The 22340-nt window shown below is 54.0% G+C and overlaps 1 protein-coding gene and 1 long non-coding RNA gene across 3 annotated transcripts in view; one reads left to right on the forward strand and one right to left on the reverse strand.

Annotated features, from left to right (window-relative positions):
• The window catches only part of Sptbn4 (spectrin beta, non-erythrocytic 4), an 84497-nt gene that overhangs the window by 28019 nt on the left and 34138 nt on the right, over window positions 1-22340 (forward strand). The window contains 8 exon segments of the mRNA XM_040734700.1: window positions 1-51; window positions 1197-1499; window positions 3255-3405; window positions 6271-7204; window positions 8661-8798; window positions 11590-12340; window positions 13904-14106; window positions 19640-19730. The exon segment at window positions 1-51 is cut by the window's left edge and continues 108 nt beyond it. Coding sequence (XP_040590634.1) covers window positions 1-51; window positions 1197-1499; window positions 3255-3405; window positions 6271-7204; window positions 8661-8798; window positions 11590-12340; window positions 13904-14106; window positions 19640-19730 — 2622 coding nt within the window.
• On the reverse strand, window positions 17828-20982 carry LOC121135600. Of its 2 annotated transcripts, XR_005872707.1 has the most exons (3): window positions 20771-20982; window positions 20003-20172; window positions 17828-18014 (listed from the first exon to the last, which is right to left on the reverse strand). It is a non-coding gene; the product is annotated as an uncharacterized LOC121135600 (long non-coding RNA). The 2 variants fall into 2 exon arrangements; XR_005872706.1 differs by having other exon boundaries at window positions 20003-20982.

Genomic DNA, 22340 nt, shown 5'->3' on the forward strand with positions numbered 1-22340 from the left:
GTGGCCATGAGGGAGAGCTGGTTAAACGAGAACCAGCGTCTGGTGTCCCAGGTATGGGGTGGGCTTGGCTGGGGGTGGGGGTGGGGCGTAGGGGACATAGGGACATCAGGGTGAGAAGACCTCAGTGCCCCGGGACTCAAAATGGAGACAAAGCAACAGGGAAGGTTGGTTTAGCTTTTTAGGTAACAGAAGAGGACTGGAAGGGAGTCCTCAGGGATCGGTGAGGGGGAATGGACCCGGTTTTTGAGGTAACAGGAGACTGAAGTTGACCTTGAGAAGACAGTGGGAAATAGAGCCCCCCTTAACACATACAGGGGAGCCGGGCGTTGATGGCGCACACCTTTAATCCCAGCACTTGGGAGGCAGAGGCAGGCAGATCTCTGTGAGTTCGAGGCCAGCCTGGTCTACAAGAGCTAGTTCCAGGACAGCCTCCAAAGCCACAGAGAAACCCTGTCTCGAAAAACAAAAAAAACAAAACAAAAAAAACATACAGGGGATGCTTAGCTAGAGTAAGTGAAGATGGAGATTGTATCTGGTGTCCAGGGTAACTCCAGAGGATAGAGTCGGTCTCCTAAGTAACAGGATGGGGCAAATCTGGTCCCTAGTCTCCAGGATGGTGCAGAGATGGAGTTGTCTCCTGGGTACCACGTTCACAGGTAGACAACAACAGAGAGGAAGACTGTTTTCCAGAGTAACGGGCGAAGGTGGGATGGTTTCTAGAGTAACCAGGGAGGGCGGGGCTAGTCTCCAGGGTGACAGAGGTAGGGAGTGGACTGATCTCCAGGGCAACTAGAGAAGGTGGTCTGCTGTCTAGAGAAACTGGCATGGGCCTGGTTTCCAAGGCAACAGGAGAAGGTAGGGTTGATTTTTAGGGTAATTGGAGGTGGGTGGGACTGGTCTCCAAGGTAACAAGGGAAGATGAGACTGGTTTCTAAGGTAACTGAGTAGAACCAGGCAAGTCTCCAGGGTAACAGTGGGACTGATTTCCAGGGTCACCAGGGAGGGTGGGGCTGGTCTTGAGGCTGAGGGAAAGGGGGACTGCCGTTCAAGATAACTGGGAAGGCGGGGCTGGTCTGGGATGAAGAAGCTGTAGGTTGGGTCTCCCGAGATGATGAAGGGGGAGTTTCTAGGGTCATTCGGGGTCAAAGCGGCAGGTGGACTGTTGAGGTAAGTGTCTGTGGCCCACAACCGCCCAGGACAACTTCGGATATGAGCTGCCAGCTGTGGAGGCAGCGATGAAGAAACATGAAGCCATTGAAGCAGACATCGCAGCCTATGAGGAGCGGGTTCAGGGTGTGGCAGAGCTAGCCCAGGCGTTGGCATCTGAAGGCTACTATGATGCCCGGCGAGTGGCAGCCCAGCGTGACAGTGTCCTTCGCCAGTGGGCCCTGCTGACCGGGCTGGTAGGTGCCCGGCGGACCCGACTGGAGCAGAACCTGGCCCTGCAAAAGGTCTTCCAGGAGATGGTCTACATGGTGGACTGGATGGAGGAGATGCAGGTGAGGACCGGCTGAGGGGCCTCGGAGTGTGTGTGGGGGGCTCAGGTGTTTGGAGGATGGGGAAAGATGCAGACCCTGAGGGTTGAGGTAGAGGTAGAGATGTGGGAGGGAAGAGAGAGATAAAGAGGAAGCCTCAGGTGGGTGGAGACGTAGCTCAGTTGGGACAGGGCTTGCCTCCCTGGGTTCACCCCCAGCACCACATAAACCTGGGCACGCAGTGCACACGTGCAATCCTAGCATCAGGAGGTGGAGGACAGCATGGAGTTCAAGGTCATCCTCAGCTACATGGAGAGTTCAAGTAAAAAAACAACAAAAACAAAAACACCTTTAATCCCAGCACTCGGGCGGCAGAGGCAGGCAGATCTCTGTGAGTTCGAGGCCAGCTTGGTCTACAGAGTGAGTTCCAGGACAGCCTCCAAAGTCACAGAGGAACCCTGTCTGGAAGACAAAAGCAAAACAAACAAAACAAAGGCCCAGTAAGATGTCTCAGCAGGCAATGGTGTCTGCTGTCAAGCCGGGTGACCTGATCACTCTCCAGGACTCATGATAGAAGGAGAGAGCCAACTCCTAAAATTATCCTCGGACATCCATGCAAATGAACATGTGTGTGCTTGTGCAAACACAATTAAAAGTAAGCAATTGTGACAAAAGTAGGGCAGGTGAGATGGTGCAGCAGGTAAAGTCACTCACCCTGAAGGCTGCAACCCACGTGGAGGGGAGAACTAAGGGAGAGTTGCCCTTTGACCTTCACACGCATGTCTTGACATGAGTGCCCCCTATTTCACACACACCCACACACTCCACACACACACACACACCCCATATACATATCACACCCCCCCACACTCATACACATATCACACACCCCATACACACAACACACACCATACACACAACACACACCCCATACACATATCACACCCCATACACACAACACACACCCCATACACACAACACACACCATACACACATATCACACACCCCATACACACAACACACACCCCATACACACATCACACACATCACATACCCCATACACACATCACACCCCATACACACAACACACACCATACACACATATCACACACCCCATACACACAACACACACCATACACACATATCACACACCCCATACACACAACACACACCCCATACACATATCACACCCCATACACACATCACACACATCACACACCCCATACACACATCACACACCATACACACATCACACACTACACACACATCACACACCCCATACACATAACACATATCACACACCACACACACACACCACATTCATGCACACACATGTGCATGCACACACACACACACACACACACACACAGAGAGAGAGAGAGAGAGAGAGAGAGAGAGAGAGAGAGAGAGAGAGATGCAGACATATCCCTGGCTACAGGGAAAATATCTGGGTAGAGAGTCAGAGTCAGTTTGGAGAAGAGATATCTACCAGTGATTGATAGAGAGAGAAGAAAGGAAGGATGAGACAGAAAGAGAAAATTAGGGAAGAAAGAGGGAGAGAGAGAGAGAGAGAGAGAGAGAGAGAGAGAGAGAGAGAGAGAGAGAGACTATGGCAGTACCATGGAGACAAGGAGGGACAGGGACACTCTGGGAGACACAGGATGCTGGATGACAGATGAGACCATGTTAGAGAAGAGGGTTGCCCCAGCAGGGTCCTGTAGCAGAGGCTGGTGTGGCCCTGGGCGATGCCAGTGGTGAGCTCCGTGCTGTCTCCTGCAGGCTCAGCTGCTGTCTCGGGAGTGTGGGCAGCACCTGGTGGAGGCCGAGGACCTGCTGCAGAAGCATGGACTCGTGGAGGGGGACATCGCAGCCCAGAGCGAGCGGGTGGGGGCCCTGAATGCTGCCGCCCTGAGGTTCTCCCAGCTGCAGGGTGAGTCTGGCGAAGGGAGGCGGGAGGCTTCCACAGCGGATGCTAGTAAAGGCCAGGACTCCTGAAAGACAGAGGGAGGGAGGGAGGGAAAGAGGGAAACAGGGAGGGAGGGAGGGAGTAGGAGGAGAAGGAGGGAGGGAGGGAGGGAAGGAGGGAAAGAGGGAGGGAGGGAGGGTGACTCTTTCTATTCTTGGGGCATCTAAGTAGAGTCTAGGGTTTCGGTTGGGAAGATCATGGCAGTGTCAATGCCAAGTGGAGTGCTGGACCACCAAATTTTGTCCTGCTTTGCCATGGTACAAAAATACCTCACCTGTTTTGAACATTAACGTGCTAAGCCTTTCACGACTTAATCTCAGTTAAAGTCATAAAACAGCACCAAATGTGTAAAAAGCTGAGGATGTGGCCAGCAGTGGTGGTGCATGCTTTTAATCCCAGCACTCAGGAGGCAGAGGCAGGCAGATCTCTGTGAGTTCGAGGATAGCCTGGTCCATCCACAGAGGTAGTTTCAGGATAGTCAAGGCTACACAGAGAAACCCTGTCTCAAAAAAAATTGCTTTTAGAATTTTTTATGTGTATGAGTGTTTTGTCTGCATGTGTATGTGTGTGTGTATGTATGTATGCATGCATGTATGTACGTACCTCATACATGCCTGGTGTCCTTGGAAGTCAGAAGTAGTCATTGAATCCCCTTTAGCTGTAGCTATGAATGCGAGCTGCCATGCATTGAACCGGGGTTCTCTGTAGAGGTGTTTTTGATGACTGAGCAGACCCAATCATTCTTTTTCTTTTCCCCCGAGACAGGGTTTCTCTGTGTAGCTCTGTAGACGAGGCTGGCCTTGAACTCACAGAGATCCGCCTGCCTCTTCCTCCCAAGTGCTGGGATTGAAGGCGTGCGCCACCACCGCCGGCCCAATCATTCTCATTTGTATAGGAGTAGCCGGTGGAGGCTTTTGTAGTTCACCGTAGCTTTCACAGCCACCTTGATTTCGTCCGTGCCCAGGGATGGTTGTGAGCCTGCTCACTTTTGTTCTGCTACACTGTGGTCAGGGAATGGCTTCTTTGATGGTGTTCCGATACTTGTGTGAGCCTTGTCAGTCAGCCCCAAGTGCTGGCAGCCTTTTCTTCGAGGAGGAAACTGAAGCCCAGACCGCAGAGCTTGCAAGGCTGGGGATATGGCAAAGTAGGCGGAGCTCTAGCGTAGCATGCAGGAGGCTCTAGGTCCAGTCCTTTGCACCAATAAACAGTGTGGCGGGGAGTGAATGGGTCAGGGGGGCTGGAAGTTTAAGGTCATCATTGGCTACACATCGTGTCCTCAGAGGAGGTTGTGGGGTTCCTCTCTCTTGCCTTACGGCCTCCTCTGTCTTCTTCCGGTGATTCTCCAGCCCCTGAGACGGCCAGTAGTAACACCACTGGTACAACAGAGAGGCCAGTGTGGGCTGTGTTGTCATGGTGATGATGTACCACCAATCCAGAATCCCCTTTTCAGTACTGGGGACTGGACCCTTTGGCCAGGCTGAGCCGGTGGTCTACCTACGAACCGGCTCCCAGCTGCTCACCGGTGGCCTCTGAGCAAATGCGCTAATGTCCAGCTGCAGTTTTGCCTCCTTTTTTATATTTTTTTGTGACACAGTCGACACAGGGCCTCACTAAGTTGCTCAGGCTAACCTTGAACTCACTTGGTGGCCCAGGCAGTTTCCTAAATATCTGGGTCGCTTGGCCTGGCATGTGTGCCTGTGTGAGTGCGGGTGCCCGTGGAGGACAGAAGAGGACTTTGAATCCTGTGTACCTGAAGTTACAGTCAGTTGTGGGCCACCCGACGTGGGTGCTAGGAACCCAACCCAGGTCCCTTTGGAAGAGCAAGAAGTGCTCTTAACTTCTTAACTGTTGAGCCATCTCCCCCCCCCCCACACACACACACTTTTTGCTTGTTTGTTTGATTTTGTTTTTGGAGACAGGGTTTCTCTGTATTGCTTTGGAACTTATCCTGGAACTCGCTCTGTAGATCGGGCTGGCCTTGAGCTCACAGAGATCTGCCTGCCTCTGCCTCCTGAGTGCTGAGATTAAAGGTGTGTGCCACCAACGCCTGGCTCCAGTCCCTTTTTAATTTTTAAATTTTTAGGTAGAGCCTTGCTATGAAGTCCAGGCTGGCTTTGAACTTGCAATCCCTCTGCCTCTACCTCCCAAACTCTGGGATTCCAGGCATGCACTACTGGCTGTATTCATTCCATCAAAGAAAAGTTGACTGTGATCTGTTAAAGGAATTTCACAGTTTCTCTACTTATGAACTAGGGACTCGGGAGGAAGTCGAAATATTTGATGGGGGAAAAAGGCATGGTGGTGAACACCAGCCTCCTCTATATAGTGAATTAAAGGGTAGCCAGAGTTATAGAGTGAGACCCTGTCTCAAAAACCAATCAACCAACCAAACAAACAAATAAACCATGTTAATAGATTAGGCAAGATGAGAGAGGGAATCCTGAACACTTCCCGAAGGACAAGGCAGTTGCACTTGGCCGGGTTCCCACGGAAACAGATTTTGCATTATCATATACTGATCCGAGATGCTCGCAACCCCTCAGTCAGCTGCAAGTCACCCCATTTACTGGGCTCTGCTCTGTATGGAATGGTGTGGAATGCGATGATTACTGAAGGAGATACCCCTTACCTGTCCCCAGGGAACCATCACCCCAAAGAAAGACTAAACAGGTGGTGGGTGGCATTCCTCAGTAGGAAGGCTGAGGTAGCCGGTGAGAAGGCTGAGAATCCCCGGAAAGAGCTTGCTCTAAGGCTGGGATGCCCAGGAAGCCTAAGGAGCAGGCGAAATGGGCTCGTGCCTCTTCCCATCCTCTCCTTCCCCCGCCCCAGGCTACCAGCCCTGCGATCCTCAGGTCATTTGCAACCGCGTGAACCACGTGCACGGCTGTCTGGCGGAGCTGCAGGATCAGGCAGCACGGCGACGCGCGGAGCTGGAGGCCTCGCGGAGCCTGTGGGCGCTGCTGCAGGAGCTGGAGGAGGCGGAGAGCTGGGCGCGGGACAAAGAGCGCCTCCTAGAGGCCACGAGCGGCAGCGGCGGCGCGGCAGGCACGGCGGGAGGCGCGCACGACCTGTCCAGCACCGCTCGCCTGCTGGCGCAGCACAAGATCCTGCAAGGCGAACTGGGCGGCCGCAGGACGCTGCTGCAGCAGGCGCTGCGACGCGGAGAGGAGCTGGCTGCGGCGGGCGGCTCCGTAGGCCCGGGCGCCGAACCCTTGCACTTGGCCAGCCTGGCGGAGCGCGCGGCGAGCGCGCGGCGTCGGTGGCAGCGCCTGGAAGAGGCGGCTGCACGCAGGGAACGAAGGTTGCAGGAGGCGCGGGCTCTGCACCAGTTCGGCGCGGACCTGGACGGACTCCTGGACTGGCTTCGCGACGCGTACCGCCTGGCAGCCGCTGGCGATTTCGGGCACGACGAGGCGTCTAGCCGTCGCTTGGCTCGCCAGCACCGCGCCCTCACCGGGGAGGTGGAAGCCCATCGCGGCCCTGTGGGTGGCCTGCGGCGCCAGCTGGCCGCGCTGGGAGGAGCCAGTGGCGCGGGACCGCTGGTGGTGGCACTGCAGGTGCGCGTGGTGGAAGCCGAGCAGTTGTTCGCCGAGGTGACCGAGGTGGCCGCACTGCGACGCCAGTGGCTGCGGGACGCGCTCGCCGTGTACCGCATGTTCGGCGAGGTGCACGCGTGCGAGCTGTGGATCGGCGAGAAAGAGCAGTGGCTGCTGGCCATGCGTGTGCCCGATTCCCTCGACGATGTCGAGGTGGTGCAGCACCGGTGAGCGCGCACGGGGAAGACCCCCATGGTCCCTCTCTCACACACCCAGCCTCACATGCTTTGCCTCAATGGTCCACATGGGGAACGCGGAAGACCTCCTTGGGCCCTTGTTCACACACCCAAGGTCTCATGCTTTGGCTCAACAGTTCACGTGGGCACCCCAGCTTTATCCTTCATCAACTGTGTGACTGCCTTACATTCTGGACCTCGGGTTGTCCATGTGTCAAGTAGGGTTGGCAGCACTGCCTATGTCTCAAGCTTGTAGTGAACAGGAAATGGGTTCATAGACGTGAAACACCTAGCAAATGCTTTCGGGTACAGAGCCTCCCACGGCCATATGCTATTATGAGGTTTATATTTCACAGAACACGTATTGACAGACCCCTCCAACCTGGCCCATGCCCAGGATTCCCATTAAGACAGATGTCATCTCTCTAGCTACTTATGTGGCTCCTACCTCTAATCCCAGCAGTGGCAGGCAGATCTCCGGGAATTCGAGGCCAGTCGGGTCTACATAATGAGTTTCAAGACAGTCAAAACTACGCAGTAAGACCCTGCCTCGAAAATTAAAACTAAAAATAAATCAATAACCCTGGCCTGATATACGGAGGGCAGGTTGAAGGAGGTGACGGTGGCAGCTAGGTTGGAGAGCAGGAGGCTAGGGAGATATAGACCATGGGGCAATTGTGTTCTAGGGGCAGTTATCCAGAATTAGGTCTGGGGGTCAGGGGCTTGGGAGCTGTTTGGAGCTGTCCCTGAGCTAGGGAATTTGGAAGGGAGATGAGAAGGGGGGTTTGAGTCACAATAGGTGTGAGAATACCAAGGATGTATGTAACTAGCTGTAAGGTTGAAGACAGATTCAAAAGAGAAAGACTGGGGTTGGACATGGCGATGTGGAGGTTAAGCGCCCGGAGGGGAGGCTTCAGACTGTGAGGATGGGTGCTAGGGCCCCGGGACAGTGAGGTCAGAGAGAGGGTGCTGAACAGTGTCACATTTCATCAGCCAGAAGAATAATGAGAGTCATGCTACTCAGGGGGCATGCATGCACGCCCGAGTTCAAGGCTGTCCTCAGCTACATGGAGAGTTTGAGGCCAGCCTTGGGCTACATGTGCAACCGTGCTTCAGTAGCAGCAGAAAAAAGAAAAAAGGCAGTAAGAAAGAGAAGGGGTTGGAGAGATGGCTCAGGGGTTAAGAGCACTGGCTGCTCTTCCAGAGGTCCTGAGTTTAATTCCCAGCACCCACATGGCAGCTCACAGCTGACTGTAATTCCAGTTCCAGGGGATCTGACATCTTCACAGCAATGCACACAAAATAAAAATAAATACATAGTTTTTTTTAAAAAAGAAAGAGAAAAATTCCTACAAGGGAAACTGAGAAATGGCATAGGAATCTACGACAAAGTAGTGGGCTGCTTCCTGCGAGTCCAGACCTCTGATTTCTCCATCCTCTTCCGCAGATTTGAAAGTCTGGACCAGGAGATGAACAGCCTGATGGGCAGAGTCCTGGATGTGAACCACACAGTTCAGGAGTTAGTGGAAGGAGGTCACCCCAGCTCAGATGAGGTGCGTTCCTGTCAGGACCACCTCAACAGCAGGTAGGTGGGGCCTAGGCGGTAAACTCCTTCCCGTCAGCCAGTGCCTTTGCTATCGATGAAAGCCAAAGTTGTGTGATTTCAACCCTCCTGCGGTGTTAACATGCACCTTGTAAATCAGGAAAACATCTTTGAAAGGTACGCACTTGAGTGCAGTGCCTATAGAGGCCAGAAGAGGGCACTGGATTCCTCTGGAGCTGGAGTTACAGGGGGTTGTGAGCTGCCCAATGTGGGCACTGGAACGGATCTAGGGTTCTCTGAGATTGCTGAGCCATCTCTTCAGTCTCGAGGGCAACCTTGGCAAAAAGGTAATACATACTCAGTCACAGTGGTGATGGGCTAATTTGGGCATGCAGCCCATCTCATTGGCTGTTTCCTGGTTTGTTCAGAAAGAGTTTATGAGGTGCTATGATTGGCCAGGAGTTTTTCCATGCACTTCATCTTATGTGGGGATTCTTATTTACTCGTCTATTACTTTGGTTTCTTGAGGCAAGGGCCCCTGTTGCTCAGGCTGGTCTTGAACTCACTATGTAGTTGAGGATGACCTTGAACTCCTGATCCTCTTACTTCCATCTGCCAGGTACTGGACTTACAGGCATGTGCCACACCTGGCTCTATGTTTTGCTGTCTGTCTGTCTGTCGGTCCATCCATCCATTTGAGTCAGGGTCTCACTATGTGGCACTGGCTGTCCTGGAACTTGCCATGTAGATCAGGCGGCCTTGAACTCACAGAGATCCACTTGCCTCTGCCTCCCAAGTGCTGGGACTAAGATGTGTGCCACCACAGTCAGCTTGCTTGTCACTTTGAAATAAGGTCTTGTGTACCCCAGGCTAATCTTGAACTTTCTGTATAACAAGGCTGTAATACAGGTGTGTCCTGTCATGACCAGATTCCCAAGTACCTTATGTTTCCTGTGTTAGTCTCCTAGTCTCCCAATTTCCAGAGTAGAGCTTCCAGAGTTTAGGACATGTTTTTAAAAATTACATTTTCTTTCTTTCTCTCTCCCCCACCCCCCTGGAGTTCAGAAGACAATTTCAGTGGTAGTTCTCTGCTATCATGATGTGGGTCCCAGGAACAGAACTCGGGGCATCAGGCTTGATGGCAAGTGCTTTTACTCCCTAAGCCACTTTTTTTGAGGCAGGGTTTATCTGTGTATCCCTGGCTGTCCTGGAACTCACTCTGTAGACCAGGCTGGCCTCAAACTCAGAGATTCACCTGCCCCAACCTCCCCAGTGCTGGGATATCTTTTAGCCCCAGGATTTAGAATTGTTTCAGAACAAACAGCAAGTCTTTCATCCGGAAACACTATACTCCTGATGTGGGGAGGGCTGGGACATGGAACACAGATCTTCAAAACTGAAGTCCAGTCAGGCCCAGGTATAGGAGGCCAAGGCAGGAGGAGCTGGTGGGGGTTCAGGGCCAGCCTTGGCAACTTGCCTCAAAAACCAGGGGCATGTCAGCATTCAATCCCACCACTCAGGAGACCGAAGCAGGAGGAGCATAGTTTCAGGTCAGACACCTGGTGTCAGAGCCCATCTGAAAAGGGATGGATGGGGTGGAGTGGAGAGACGCTCGGCAATTAAGAGCATTGCTCTTGCTGAGGACCCAGGGTCAGCTCCCAGCACTCACACGGTGGCTCACAACCCTCTGCAACTCCAGTTCCAGGGCCTCCAACACCCTCTGACCTCTGTGAGCATGTGATTGGCACTGGGTGCACACACATATGTCCAGACGAAATGAACATGGACCAAAAAAAAATCCTAAGAGCAATCAAACGAAACCTCACCCATTTTATCTTACAAGTGGGAGGGCCAGAGCAGGATTGGCAGCCTCCTGACATCTCAGGGCTGGAGAGACAGAGCCACGGATTCCTGGGGGCGAGCTGACTATCTGGACTAGCCAGTAGCCAGAATTGGAGAGCTACGGCAGAGTCACCGATTCCTGGGGGCGAGCTGACTAGCCGGACTAGCCAGTAGCCAGAATTGAGAGCTACAGGTGCAGTGAGAGACCCTGCCTCAGGAAATAAAGCAAGAGACAGATTAAGGAAGACAGTGACATCAGCCTCTGCAGGCTAACTCTCGTGTGCGTGCACCAGGACACACATGTAAACGTGTATGCACAAGCACATACACACTGCACAACTGTAAAACGCAAACCTGAATAAATAAAGGGCCTGTGATATGCTGGCACAAGTAATTCTTGTTTCATGGTGCTGGGATGGAATCCAGGACCCGGCACATGCTAAGTAAGTGCTGAATCATCGAGCTCCATTCCAGACCCTAAACTATAACTACTTTTCACAACAGCAAACAGTGGGAAGAGTGGCATTATGGGGGATGCGCTCTCTTTCTCTATCTTGTCGTCTTGTATATAGCCAAGGCTAGTCTTGGACTCAAGGCAATCCTCCTGCCTCAGCCCCCGGAGTGCTAAGATTATAGGCATGCACCACTCCACACAGCTGTGATTCTCTGGACTTAAGCCAGGCAACTGGGCTCTCTGGTGGGCCTTCTATCTTTAGTCGCTAATATGTGGCCTCTGGAAATGTCGATTAAAGTCTGGAAGAGAGTGGAACGACAAACAGGATTCTAATATTATTATGAAGATAATTTGATGGCGCTGGAGCGACACATTGAGAGCTGCCTCTCTAACCACTGTTCAGGGTGGGGTCCTATTTATCCAGGCACAAACCGGCACTCTCCCAGGTCCCGAGACGTTCTAGTGGCCAAGGCTGGATTTTTCTCTGGTTGCCTGGGCCTCCACGTCAGATCACCCTCTTTCCATCCTCCTGGACAGGTGGAACCGCATCGTGGAGCTGGTGGAGCAGCGCAAAGAAGAGATGAGCGCCGTGCTGCTGGTGGAGAACCACGTGCTGGAGGTGGCCGAGGTGCGCGCCCAGGTGCGCGAGAAGCGCCGCGCGGTGGAGAGCGCGCCCCGGGCGGGCGGAGCCCTGCAGTGGCGCCTGAGTGGCCTGGAGGCGGCCCTGCAGGCGCTGGAGCCGCGACAGGCGGCGCTGCTGGAGGAGGCGGCGCTGCTGGCCGAGCGCTTCCCCGCACAGGCGACGCGCCTGCACCAGGGCGCCCAGGAGCTGGGAGCCGAGTGGAGCGCGCTGGCCGGAGCCGCTCAGGCTTGCGGCGAGGCGGTGGCGGCGGCCGGTCGCCTGCAGCGTTTCCTGCGCGATCTGGATACTTTCCTGGACTGGCTGGTGCGGGCGCAGGAGGCGGCGGGCGCCGTCGAGGGGCCGCTGCCGCGCAGCCTGGAGGAGGCGGACACTCTGCTAGCGCGCCACGCGGCGCTCAAGGAAGAGGTGGACCAGCGCGAGGAGGACTACACGCGCATCGTGGCTGCCAGCGAGGCGCTGCTGGCGTCCGATGGCGCCGAGCTGGGCCCCGGCCTGGCGCTGGACGAGTGGCTGCCCCACCTCGAAGTTGGCTGGCACAAACTGCTCGGTTTGTGGGAGGAGCGCAGGGAGGCGCTGGTCCAGGCGCACGTCTATCAGCTCTTCTTGAGAGACCTGTGCCAGGCGCTCGCGGTGCTACGCAACCAGGTGCCCGCTGGCGGTGCGCTGGGGTGCGGGTTCGGGGTTGTGGCAGGTGGGGGTGAAGGACGGACTAGCTTAGATGTGCTTCCCCGGACCCCTAGATTTCTGTTTTATTCGAGATGGGGGTAGGGAATGAAGGGAGAAGTAGTTGTTTATTGGGAAAATTGGGTTTTGGACTGTGAGGGGGAGGGCAGGTTGTGACAGAATTTAAAGGTTGTGTTGAGTGGCGAGGGGTTTATGGAGTTGGTTGTTTTGTTATTTACTTATCTATTTTTATTGAGATAGGGTCTCTCTATGTAGTCTTGGCTGTCCTGAATCTTGCTGTGTAGACCAGGCTGGCCTCAAAATCACAGAGATCTGTCTGCCTCTGTTTCCTGAGTTCTGGGATTAAGGGTGTGCACCACCATACGTGGCCAATTTTAAATTTTTTTCCAATTTTAATTTTTTTAAAGATTTGTTTGGCCCACATGTGTCTGCACATAAAAGTGCATTTAGAGACCGGGTAGGCCAGAAGAGGGCATCAGATCCCTTAGGATTGGAGTTACAGGCAGTTACGAGCGTCATACCTGAGCTGGGAATCAAACCCAGCTCCTCTGGAAGAGCAGCCAGAGCTCCTAACAACTGGGCCATCTCTCCAACTCCTTATCCCCGCCACCAAGACAGACTTTCTCTGTGTGGCCCTGGCTGTCCTGTGTCCTGGAACTTACCTTGTAGACCAGGCTGGCCTTGAACTCAGAGGTCTACCTGGCTTTGCCTCCTGAGTGCTGGGATTAAATGCGTGCACTACTGCCACCTGGCTTAATTTTTTTTTTTTTGGTTTTACAAGACAGGGTTTCTCTATATTGTTTTGGAGCCTGTCGGTCCAGCCCGGCCTCGAACTCACAGAGATCCGCCTGCCTCTGCCTCCCGAGTGCTGGGATTAAAGGTGTGTGCCACCACCGCCCGGCTTGGCTTAATTTTTTTAAAAGAATTTATTTGTATTATTTTTAACTGTGTGCCCGTGTGTGTATAAGCATTGGAGTGCAGGCTCCCGAGAAGGCCAAGGTGTTGGAGTCACAGGTGCTTGTGGACTGCCAGATGCGGGTGCTGGGAACCCACCTTGGATATTCTGGAAGAGCAGTAAATGCTCTTAACTGATGAGTCATCTCTCCAGTCCTTTGCTCTTATGGAGACAGGGTCTCAATATGTAGACCACGATGGCGTGGAGCTCTCCATATAGACTAGGCTAGCCTTAAACTCTCACAGACCCGCCTGCCTCAGCCTCATTAAGTGTGCACCACCACACTCTGCTTGGCTTTGGGGTTCGCTAGAGATGAATTTGTAGATGGATCACTTTGGAGTGGCTTGTTGGGATTGTGGGTTATCTGGTAGGAAATAGCAAGAGGGGACAGTTGATAAACTCGGCAGACTGGCCACAGACCTGAGGGAATCCGAAGAACATACTGCTAAGGGGTGGGTGGGTCCAGCAAGAGCAGAAGCCCTGGGGTGGGACTCTGCTTGAAGCCATCTGGCAGCCTCTCCGACGTCCTGGGGTGGAGCCGGGCTGACCTGTGTCTCTTCCGTTCCCAGGAGGTGGCGCTGTCTGGCGCCGAGCTCCCCTGCACCTTGGAGTCAGTGGAGGAGGCGATGAAAAGGCACAGGGATTTTCTCACCACGATGGAGCTGAACCAGCAGAAGATGCAGGTGGCGGTGCAGGCCGCTGAGGGCCTGCTGCGGCAAGGCAACGCCTACGGGGAGCAGGCGCAGGAGGCAGTGGCCCGGCTGCTGGAGAAGTAGGTCCCCAGTTCAGGAACCACCGGAGGAGGGGCCTGGGCATAGTGGAGCCGGGAGGGATACTCCGACCTTTCCTTCCATCCCTAGTTTCTGCTCTTCTGCTTTTCCCTTGTTTCAGCTTCATTCTTTATTCATTTGTCTAGAGTTTCTTGAATTTTTTTTACATCTGTCTGTCTGTCTATGTATCGTGTGTGTGTGTGTGTGTGTGTGTGTGCGTGTGCGTGTGCACGCACGCTTGCTTGCAATAGCACATCGTACACTTGAGGGAGTTAGTCCTCTCCTCCTACCACGTGAGTATGAGGATCCAACTGAGCTTTTCAGGCTTGGTAGCAGACACCTTCAATTCCTGAGTCATTTCAGCCGCCCAGCCCAGAACTTTATATGTAACTGAGGATGACATTGAACGCCTCCACCTACCTCATCCTGGGTCATCATGCCTCTTTTCCAGATAGGGTCTACTGAGCAATGATGGTCTTTAATCCTAGAGCTGGGGTGACAGAGGAGTGGGGATCTCTGTGAGTTCGAGGTCAACGTGATTTACAGAGTGAGTTCCAGGAAAACCAGGGCTACACAGAGAAACTCTTTGTCACAAAGAGAGAGAGAGAGAGAGAGAGAGAGAGAGAGAGAGAGAGAGAGAGAGAGAGAGAGAGGGTCTGTGTAGCGTAGACTGATGCCAAACTCAAAGTAATCCTCCAGCCTCAGGCTCTCAATATGTCCCCACTGCTCCTAGCTTTATCATATTGTTTTATATTTGATTTAATGGCTACTTTGAGAACCACCAGGAGGTAATGAACCCAAAAGACAGAGTTTGGACAGTGAGAATCTCCTTTCTCTAGCCTGACAAAGGGGACTGATTCTGGGTGACAGTGGCCCTATGCCATCCTCCCCCAGATTCCACAGTTCAAGGCTACCCGGAGATGTGACCCAGCTTTCCTGAGAGTTGCTCCTGTCTCCCGCCATGTTGGTTGACAAATACGTTGAGTAAGATCAGAGGCAGAGAACTTGAAGGGCCAGTGGGAGCCCACAGGGATCGTGCGTCCCAGTTCTTAGCTGACTGATGCAAGGATGGAGACAGATCTCTCCTGAACCTCTCCAGCCCCCAGAATATTTACTTGACAGGGGACACATTGCTACCCTGTAGGGTGGGTGAAGGCTGTCCCACAAGGTGGATAAGCTGTGCAGTTGGCATATTAGTCTGCCTGCCTTACTGTGCCATGTGCCCATAGATTCAGAGGGATCTGTCTGTCTTGGGGGAAGGGGGAAGGGAGCAGAGCTGAGTGTCATGGCAGATGAGGCAGCAGAGGAAAAGGAATTGCTGAGATTTTCTCATACAGGTGCCTGATGCCCAAGAAGGTCAGAAGAGGGCGTCAGATTCCTCTGGAACTGATTTTCCAGTTGGTCATGAGCAGGCATGTTGGTGCTGGGAACCTAACCCGGATTCCCTGCAAGAGGAACAAATGCTCTTAACTGACCAACCATCTCTCCAGCCATCCTTTTACTTGGATTTTGGGTCTCCTTGCTTCTGTTTTTGTTTTGAAACAGGGTCTCAGGTAGCCCAGACTGGCCCAGAACTCACTAGATAGCCAAGGATGACCTCAAGCTTCCTGTTCTCCCGTCTCTGTAGTTGGATTACAGGTGTGTACCACCACAGCCATTGGAGGGTGCTGGAGAGGGAACCCAGGGCTTTGTGCATGCCAGACAGGCACCTCATCAACCCAGCTTCATCCCCACCAAATAACTCTCCTTAGCTGCATTTTGCTTATGAGACTCCAGAAGGGAGATGATTTGTTCAGTGTCTTGGCCAGGAAGTGGTACAGCTGGGGTTGGAACCCCATTCATTCTCTGCGTCACAGAGAGGGGGAAGACTTTCCCACACCGCTTGTCATGGTGTTGTGTCCCGAGTCTCCCCCCACCCCCCACCCCCCAACCCCATCTGGCTTGCAAGTCCTAGTGGCGATGACTGCAGGTTAACTTCTGAGGCATTTCCTGTTTCCTGGCTCCTGGTGAGAGAGAGGGTAGGAAGTAGCTGTCATTGCTGGCCTTTGGGCGCATCCTGCTCTGTCCAAGCTGCTCAGACTCTGGGTCTCTCTAGATGTAGCTCCCACACGCTCTCTCTTTGCCCCTGCATACCCACCTATTTCTATATGTTTCCTGTTCTTTCTCTCCTCAACTTTACTCTTTAAAGAAAGATGTCATCCGCCATCTTTAATGCCCCCCCTTCTCTTGTCAGTAGCCCAGTCTGGCCTCTCTCTCTCTCTCTCTCTCTCTGTCTCTCTCTCTCTCTGTCTGTCTCTCTCTCTGTCTCTCTCTCTCTCTCTGTCTCTGATGCTGACCTTAAACTCCAGACCCTCCAACTCAGGCTCCTAAGAACTGGGTTAATAGATATGGGCCACCATATCCCGTTTTCCCTCTTCTTGGACCTTATGCTTGTTTCATTACTTAGTCCTCTCTGTCTCTCTAGGCTCTCCTACAATCATTTGCTTACACGCTCATTCAAAAAGAACATATTGGGAAACCACAGTATGCCAAGGAGCTCATGGCTGTGAACAAAACAGACAAGCAAACAAACACTTTAAAAACTGCCCTTAGTCTGGGGAGATTGTCGATGGATAAAAAGCTCAAGGTACAAGCGTGAGGACCTGAGTTTTACCCCTAGCACCCAGGTAAAAAGCTAGGTATGAGCCGGGCGTTGGTGGCGCACACCTTTGATCCCAGCACTCGGGAGGCAGAGGCAGGCGGATCTCTGTGAGTTTGAGGCCAGCCTGGTCTACAGGGCAAGGGGGGCAGAGACCTGAGGTGCCAGTCAGCTTAGTCAAATGATGAGCTCCGGGTTAAACGAGAGACATAGTATAAAAAAACAAGATGGAGAGTGGTGGAGGGAGACACTGAAGATTGACTCCCGGCCTGCACATGCACACGCGCACACGCACACGTGCACACACACGCGCACACACAACACTCCTGTTTGTGAAAGTGACGCCCAAAGGACAGGATAGACACCAGAAGGAACAAGCACAACAGGGAGGCAGTGCCAAGCGCCAAGGACAAAGTTAAAGAGGGAAAGTGTCAGGAAATGATCCAGAGGGGCCACAGGAAGCTGGCATTCGACTAGGCCAGTGGCGCTCAGCCACCCCTTGTGGGACCAAACGGCGCTTTCACAGGGGTGAAATCAGAGATCTGCGTTACGATTCATAACAGAAGCAAAATTAAAGCAATGGAAACAATTTCATGGTTGGGGATCAACACAACCTGAGGAACTGTGCTAAAGTGTCACAGCGCTGGGAAGGTTGGGAACCACTGGACTAGACTTTGGGAAGGGTGATTGCCAAGGGTCTGAGGTAAGAGACATGGTTCAACTCACAGCCAGGAGGGCAGCAAGCAGGGTCTTTTTTTGTTTTTGTTTTTGTTTTTCGAGACAGGGTTTCTCTGTGGCTTTGGAGGCTGTCCTGGAACTCACTCTGTAGACCAGGCTGGCCTCGAACTCACAGAGATCCGCCTGCCTCTGCCTCCCAAGTGCTGGGATTAAAGGCGTGCGCCACCAACGCCCGGCCAGCAAGGTCTTGAGTAGAAGAGAAAAACAATAATGGGGGAAAGCAGTAAGTATGTGTGTGCATGCGTGTGTGTGTGCGTGTGCGTGTGTGTGTGTGTGTTCATGTGTAGGGCCTAGAAGTTCAAGAGAGTCTTGGAGGCCAGGGGAAGACAGTGCCATTAAAAAAGAGATTAGTTGCGTTTATTTATTCTGTGTTTGTGTGTGTAAGTGCCGCAGCCTATGTGTGACAACGAGAAAACAATTTGATGAGTCCCAAAGACTGAATGCATCACCAGGCTTGGCCACAGCTCCTTTCCTCCCGGAGCCATCACACTGGCCCAACAGCCTCATTCTTGCTGTCTTCTCTCTGCCTGCATTCTGGGGATGGAGGATGACAGGTTAGACATGCATGTAAGCTGATGGTGTACCACCACTACCAAGCCACACCGCAGCCCCTCACTGGGAGATTCTAGGCAGGGGCTCTACCACTGAGTCCCACCCCCAGCCCCTCACTGGGGGATTCTAGGCAGGGGCTCTACCACTGAGCACAGCCCATCTGTTTCTGTTGCCTTCTCTTCTATTTCTTTCATGTCTCTCCTAGTCTCTTTATTTTCCCCCCATCTCTCTGAGTTTCCCTCATTTCTCTCTGTGTACCTGGAATTGAACATAGGACATCACACATGATAGGCAAGCTGTCTACCTCTGAGATATCTCAGCTCCTAGGACGATGTTTATCCCTCTCCATGGGTCTTTTATTGTTTGTTTTTTTCAAGACAGGGTCTCTCTGTGTGGTCCTGGAACTCGCGCTAGAGTCCAGGCTCTGTAGTCCAGCCTCAAACTCATGAGACTGCCTGCCTCTGCCTCTCAAGTGCTGGGATCTCACCACATTCAGCTTGATTTTGTTTCTAAGTGTCCTTATTCTGTTGTGTTTGTGTGTATATTGTGTGGGTGTGGGTGTGGGGGTATTTGTGCTGTGTGTGTGTATATGTGGTATGTGGTATATGTGTATGTGGTATGTTGTGGTGTTGTGCAGATATATGTGTGGTGTGTGTGTATGTGGCGCATGTGTGGTATGTGGTGTATGGTGTTTTGTGTGTGTGTGTGTGTGGTGTGTGTGTATGGTATGTGGTATATGGTGGTGTGTGTGTTATGTGTGTGTGTATGTATGTGTTGTGTGTGTTGTGTATGTGTGTGTGTGTGGCATGTGGTATATGGCATGTGTGTGTGTTGTGTATGTATGTGTTGTGTGTGTGTATGGCATGTGGTATATGGCGTGTGTGTTGTGTATGTATGTATGACATGTGGTATATGGTGTGTGTGTTGTGTATGTATGTATGTGTGTGTGTATGTATGTATGGCATGTGGTATATAGTGGTGTGTATTGTGTGTGTGTATGACATATGGCATATGGTGTGTGTGTTGTATATGTGTGTGTTGTGTATGTGTGTGTTGTGTGTGTGTGGCAGGTGGTATATGGTGTGTGTGTTGTGTATTTGTGTGTGTATGTGTGTATGGCATGTGGTATATGGCGTGTGTGTGTTGTGTGTGTTGTGTGTGTATGGCATGTGGTATACGGTGTGTGTTGTGTGTGTATGTATGTGTATGTATGTATGGCATGTGGTATATGGCGTGTGTGTTGTGTGTGTATGGCGTATGGTATACGGCGTGTGTTGTGTGTTGTGTGTGTATGGCATGTGGTATATGGTGGTGTGTGTGTATGTATGTGTGTATGTGTATGTGTATGTATGTATGGCATGTGGTATACGGCATGTGTGTGTGTTGTTACATCTCGTGCTTCTCTCTTTCGTTGTCTAGTCTTTATCCCTCTCTCCTCCTTCCTTCTCCACTTTCCTTCCTTCTCTTCCGGCTCCGGAGTCCTGTCCTTCCAGTGTTTCTGCGTCCTTCCCTTTCCCCTGCTTCTACGTAGCTGATGCCCTCCCCTTGCTCTTGCTAGCTCCCTGCTCCCGCGCCCGGCCTCCCTTCAGCCCCTCTCTTCTCCCCAGGAGCCAAGAAAACCAGCTGCGGGCCCAGCAGTGGATGCAGAAGCTCGTGGGCCAGCTTGTGCTGCAGCGCTTCCTTAGGGATTGTCAGGAGGTAGGTGCCCCTCCCCCCCCCCCCCCGGGCCGGGACAGCAGGGTGAGCTTGATCCCTGGTGGGGGCGGGGCCCGGACGCCCCGTCTAAGTGGCTCGAGGACCCATGCTCCCTCTGTGCTGGGAGGAGGCGAGCCGAGTCCTGTGCCAGGGCGCATGCCCCGCAGCTCCGCGTCTGCCCACGTGAGCTCCAGGGAGACAGAAGGGACCCTGGGCTCCCCTGGCAACCGCTGAGTTCGCGCCTACGGTTCCCAGGGAAGGAGCGCTGATCTCACCTTTCTCTAGAGAGGTGTGAATCGCGAGAGACTGCGGGTTGGGGTGGGGGGGAGAGGATGGACCGGTGGCCAGGAGCACTCCTTCATCTCAGATGGTCCCAACTAGAGTCTTCACGGTTATTTGGTTTAGTTAGTCATGGTGCTGGGGACAGGACTCCAGGACTTGATCTCTAGGCAAGGGCTCGGGTTAAATGAGCTCTGCATCCCCAGTCCCTTGATAATTAAGAATCACGTCCCTTCTCCTTCATGCCGTGGGGGTCACAGCTGATAAAAGATGGCCCGACTCCTTTCGGCACTGAAATACTCCTGAAACCCCCCCCCCTGCCTGGCATCCCAAAAAAAAACTCTTATGGACTCGGACCACCCCATAGACATTCTCTTAATTCCCAGAGATGTCTTGGCTCCAAGCTCCCGGATCTGTGTGAGCCAGGACTAGACTTTGCCCCCATGATGAACTGGTACCCGTTTCTTCCAGAAGGTTCTGGAACCAAGTCCTAACCCTCCCAGTTAAAGATCAGGTTTGACTCAGCGTATTGAACACCCATGGCAGACTAGTCCCCACACGCACTGGTCCCCAAACCTTCTCCCCAAAGCGGAGAGAGCCCCGTTAGCGACGGGTCCCTGGTGGCCCACCTTCCCGCTGGAGATGGTACCGGACGGTTCGTGCCCTACTCTCTACCCGCATGTGGCAGTCAGAGGCCGCAGCCTCTTCCGGCTAAAGGTGGCTGAGGATGCCCTCCAAGCCCTCACCACAGTCCACACCCTCACCTAGAGGAAGGAGCTGGGGACCCTGACGCCCCTCCTGCCTTTGGAGTGGCCCTGTCCCCTGGGGTTAGACTGGACCCAGCGGCATTGATCCGAGCTGGACCGGGAGCTACCCGGCCTGGGAGCCGGGAGAAGCCGGGAGAAGCCGGGAGAAGGGGACGGTTCCGCCCCCACCCGGACCGGGGCCCCCCGCAAAGGAGGCGGGCCCGGAGGCAGGCAGGGGGCGCGCGCGGGCGGGCGCGTGGCCGCGGCGCGGGGGCGAGGGAGGGGGCGCGCGCCCGCCGGAGCCGCAGCCGCCGCCGCCGTCGCAGTGGAGGGGCGAGAGCCGGTCCGCCCGCCCGCCGCAGGGACGCTCCTCCAACGCCGCGGCCGCTGCCGCAGGTCTCGGGAGCGCCGGAGGGGAAGGGGGAAGGGAGCGGGGGCGGGGGCGGGGGCGGGCGCGCGCCCCCCGCGGACACGCGCGGGGGAGGGGGCTCGTGCGCGTGCTCGCCAGCCAGGCCCGCGGGAGGGAGGGGCGGAGGCGGCGCGGGGGCGGGCCTGGACCCCCGCCCCGGGGTGGGGTTGGGGGGCGGAGGGACCAGCCCGGGAGCTGTCCGCGGTGCTGGAGCCGCAGCGAGGGGGGGGCAGGGAGCAGGGTGGGGGGCTAGCCTAGGCAAGTCCGCATTTGGCGTGTGGGCGAAGCAGGGGGTCCCAACCTCCTTAAGAGGACGTCCGATTGGCCCTGGTCTTGAGGGAGTCCCAGGTTTTTAGGGTTTCGAGCCTTCGGTCCTTGAGGGGTGCCCAGCGGTCTTGGATGATGGGTGATTCACTTTGGGGTGGGGGCTCTGCCTAGGGAGATGAAGTGTTAGATGTGACCCGGGTCCGAGGGGCTGTGGCTTTCGGAGAGGTCCCCCCGGTTGTGGAGAGCGGCCAGAGGGGACCATCCCTTCAGGGGGCTTCACCTCCGTTAGAGTTTTGCCCTCCCTGTGGGACTCCGGCTGCGTGTGCATCGCTGGGCAGGGAACCGGGGGATTCGGCGTTTGACTTGGCGCGTATGTGTGCGTGGGAGAAGCTGTCCTGGTCCCCTGAGGAGCACTTGCTCTGGGGACGTGGGCTGGGGTGGGGCTTGGCCGGCTCGGGGTTTGTCCTTGAATATGACTGCGTTTGCCTCTCGGGACCGCGGCGTCCGGCCTTTTTTTTTTTTTTTTTTTTTTTTTTCAGGAGGGAGGAGGAGGATCTTGTGACTGGAGGGGGGAGGAGCAAACTGTCCCAGGTTCAGGCTGTAGCTGGGAGGAGATTGTGGCTTCGGGAGCCCAGGGAACTTCTTTCATAAGCGTTTTCCCCCTCCCCAAGTGCTGGAGATGGAACCGTATTCCAGAACTTACTTTTTCGTGCTGAGCGAGCAATCTCTCTGTCCCCCGACTCAGCGCTCACTCTAGTGGAGGAGGGGGTTCAGAAACAGCCCTGGGCTTGCTGTTGTCGGGAGTAATGAGGATGTTCTTGATGTTTGCATCACGGATGCCTTTAGCCTGGGCGGGGTGCTGGATCAGGGGTTTTGGACTGATGCATAATGGGAACCTCACGTTTTGGGGGT

Source organism: Mesocricetus auratus, unplaced genomic scaffold (genome assembly GCF_017639785.1).
Source record: "Mesocricetus auratus isolate SY011 unplaced genomic scaffold, BCM_Maur_2.0 Super-Scaffold_100038, whole genome shotgun sequence".
NCBI lineage: Eukaryota > Metazoa > Chordata > Mammalia > Rodentia > Cricetidae > Mesocricetus > Mesocricetus auratus.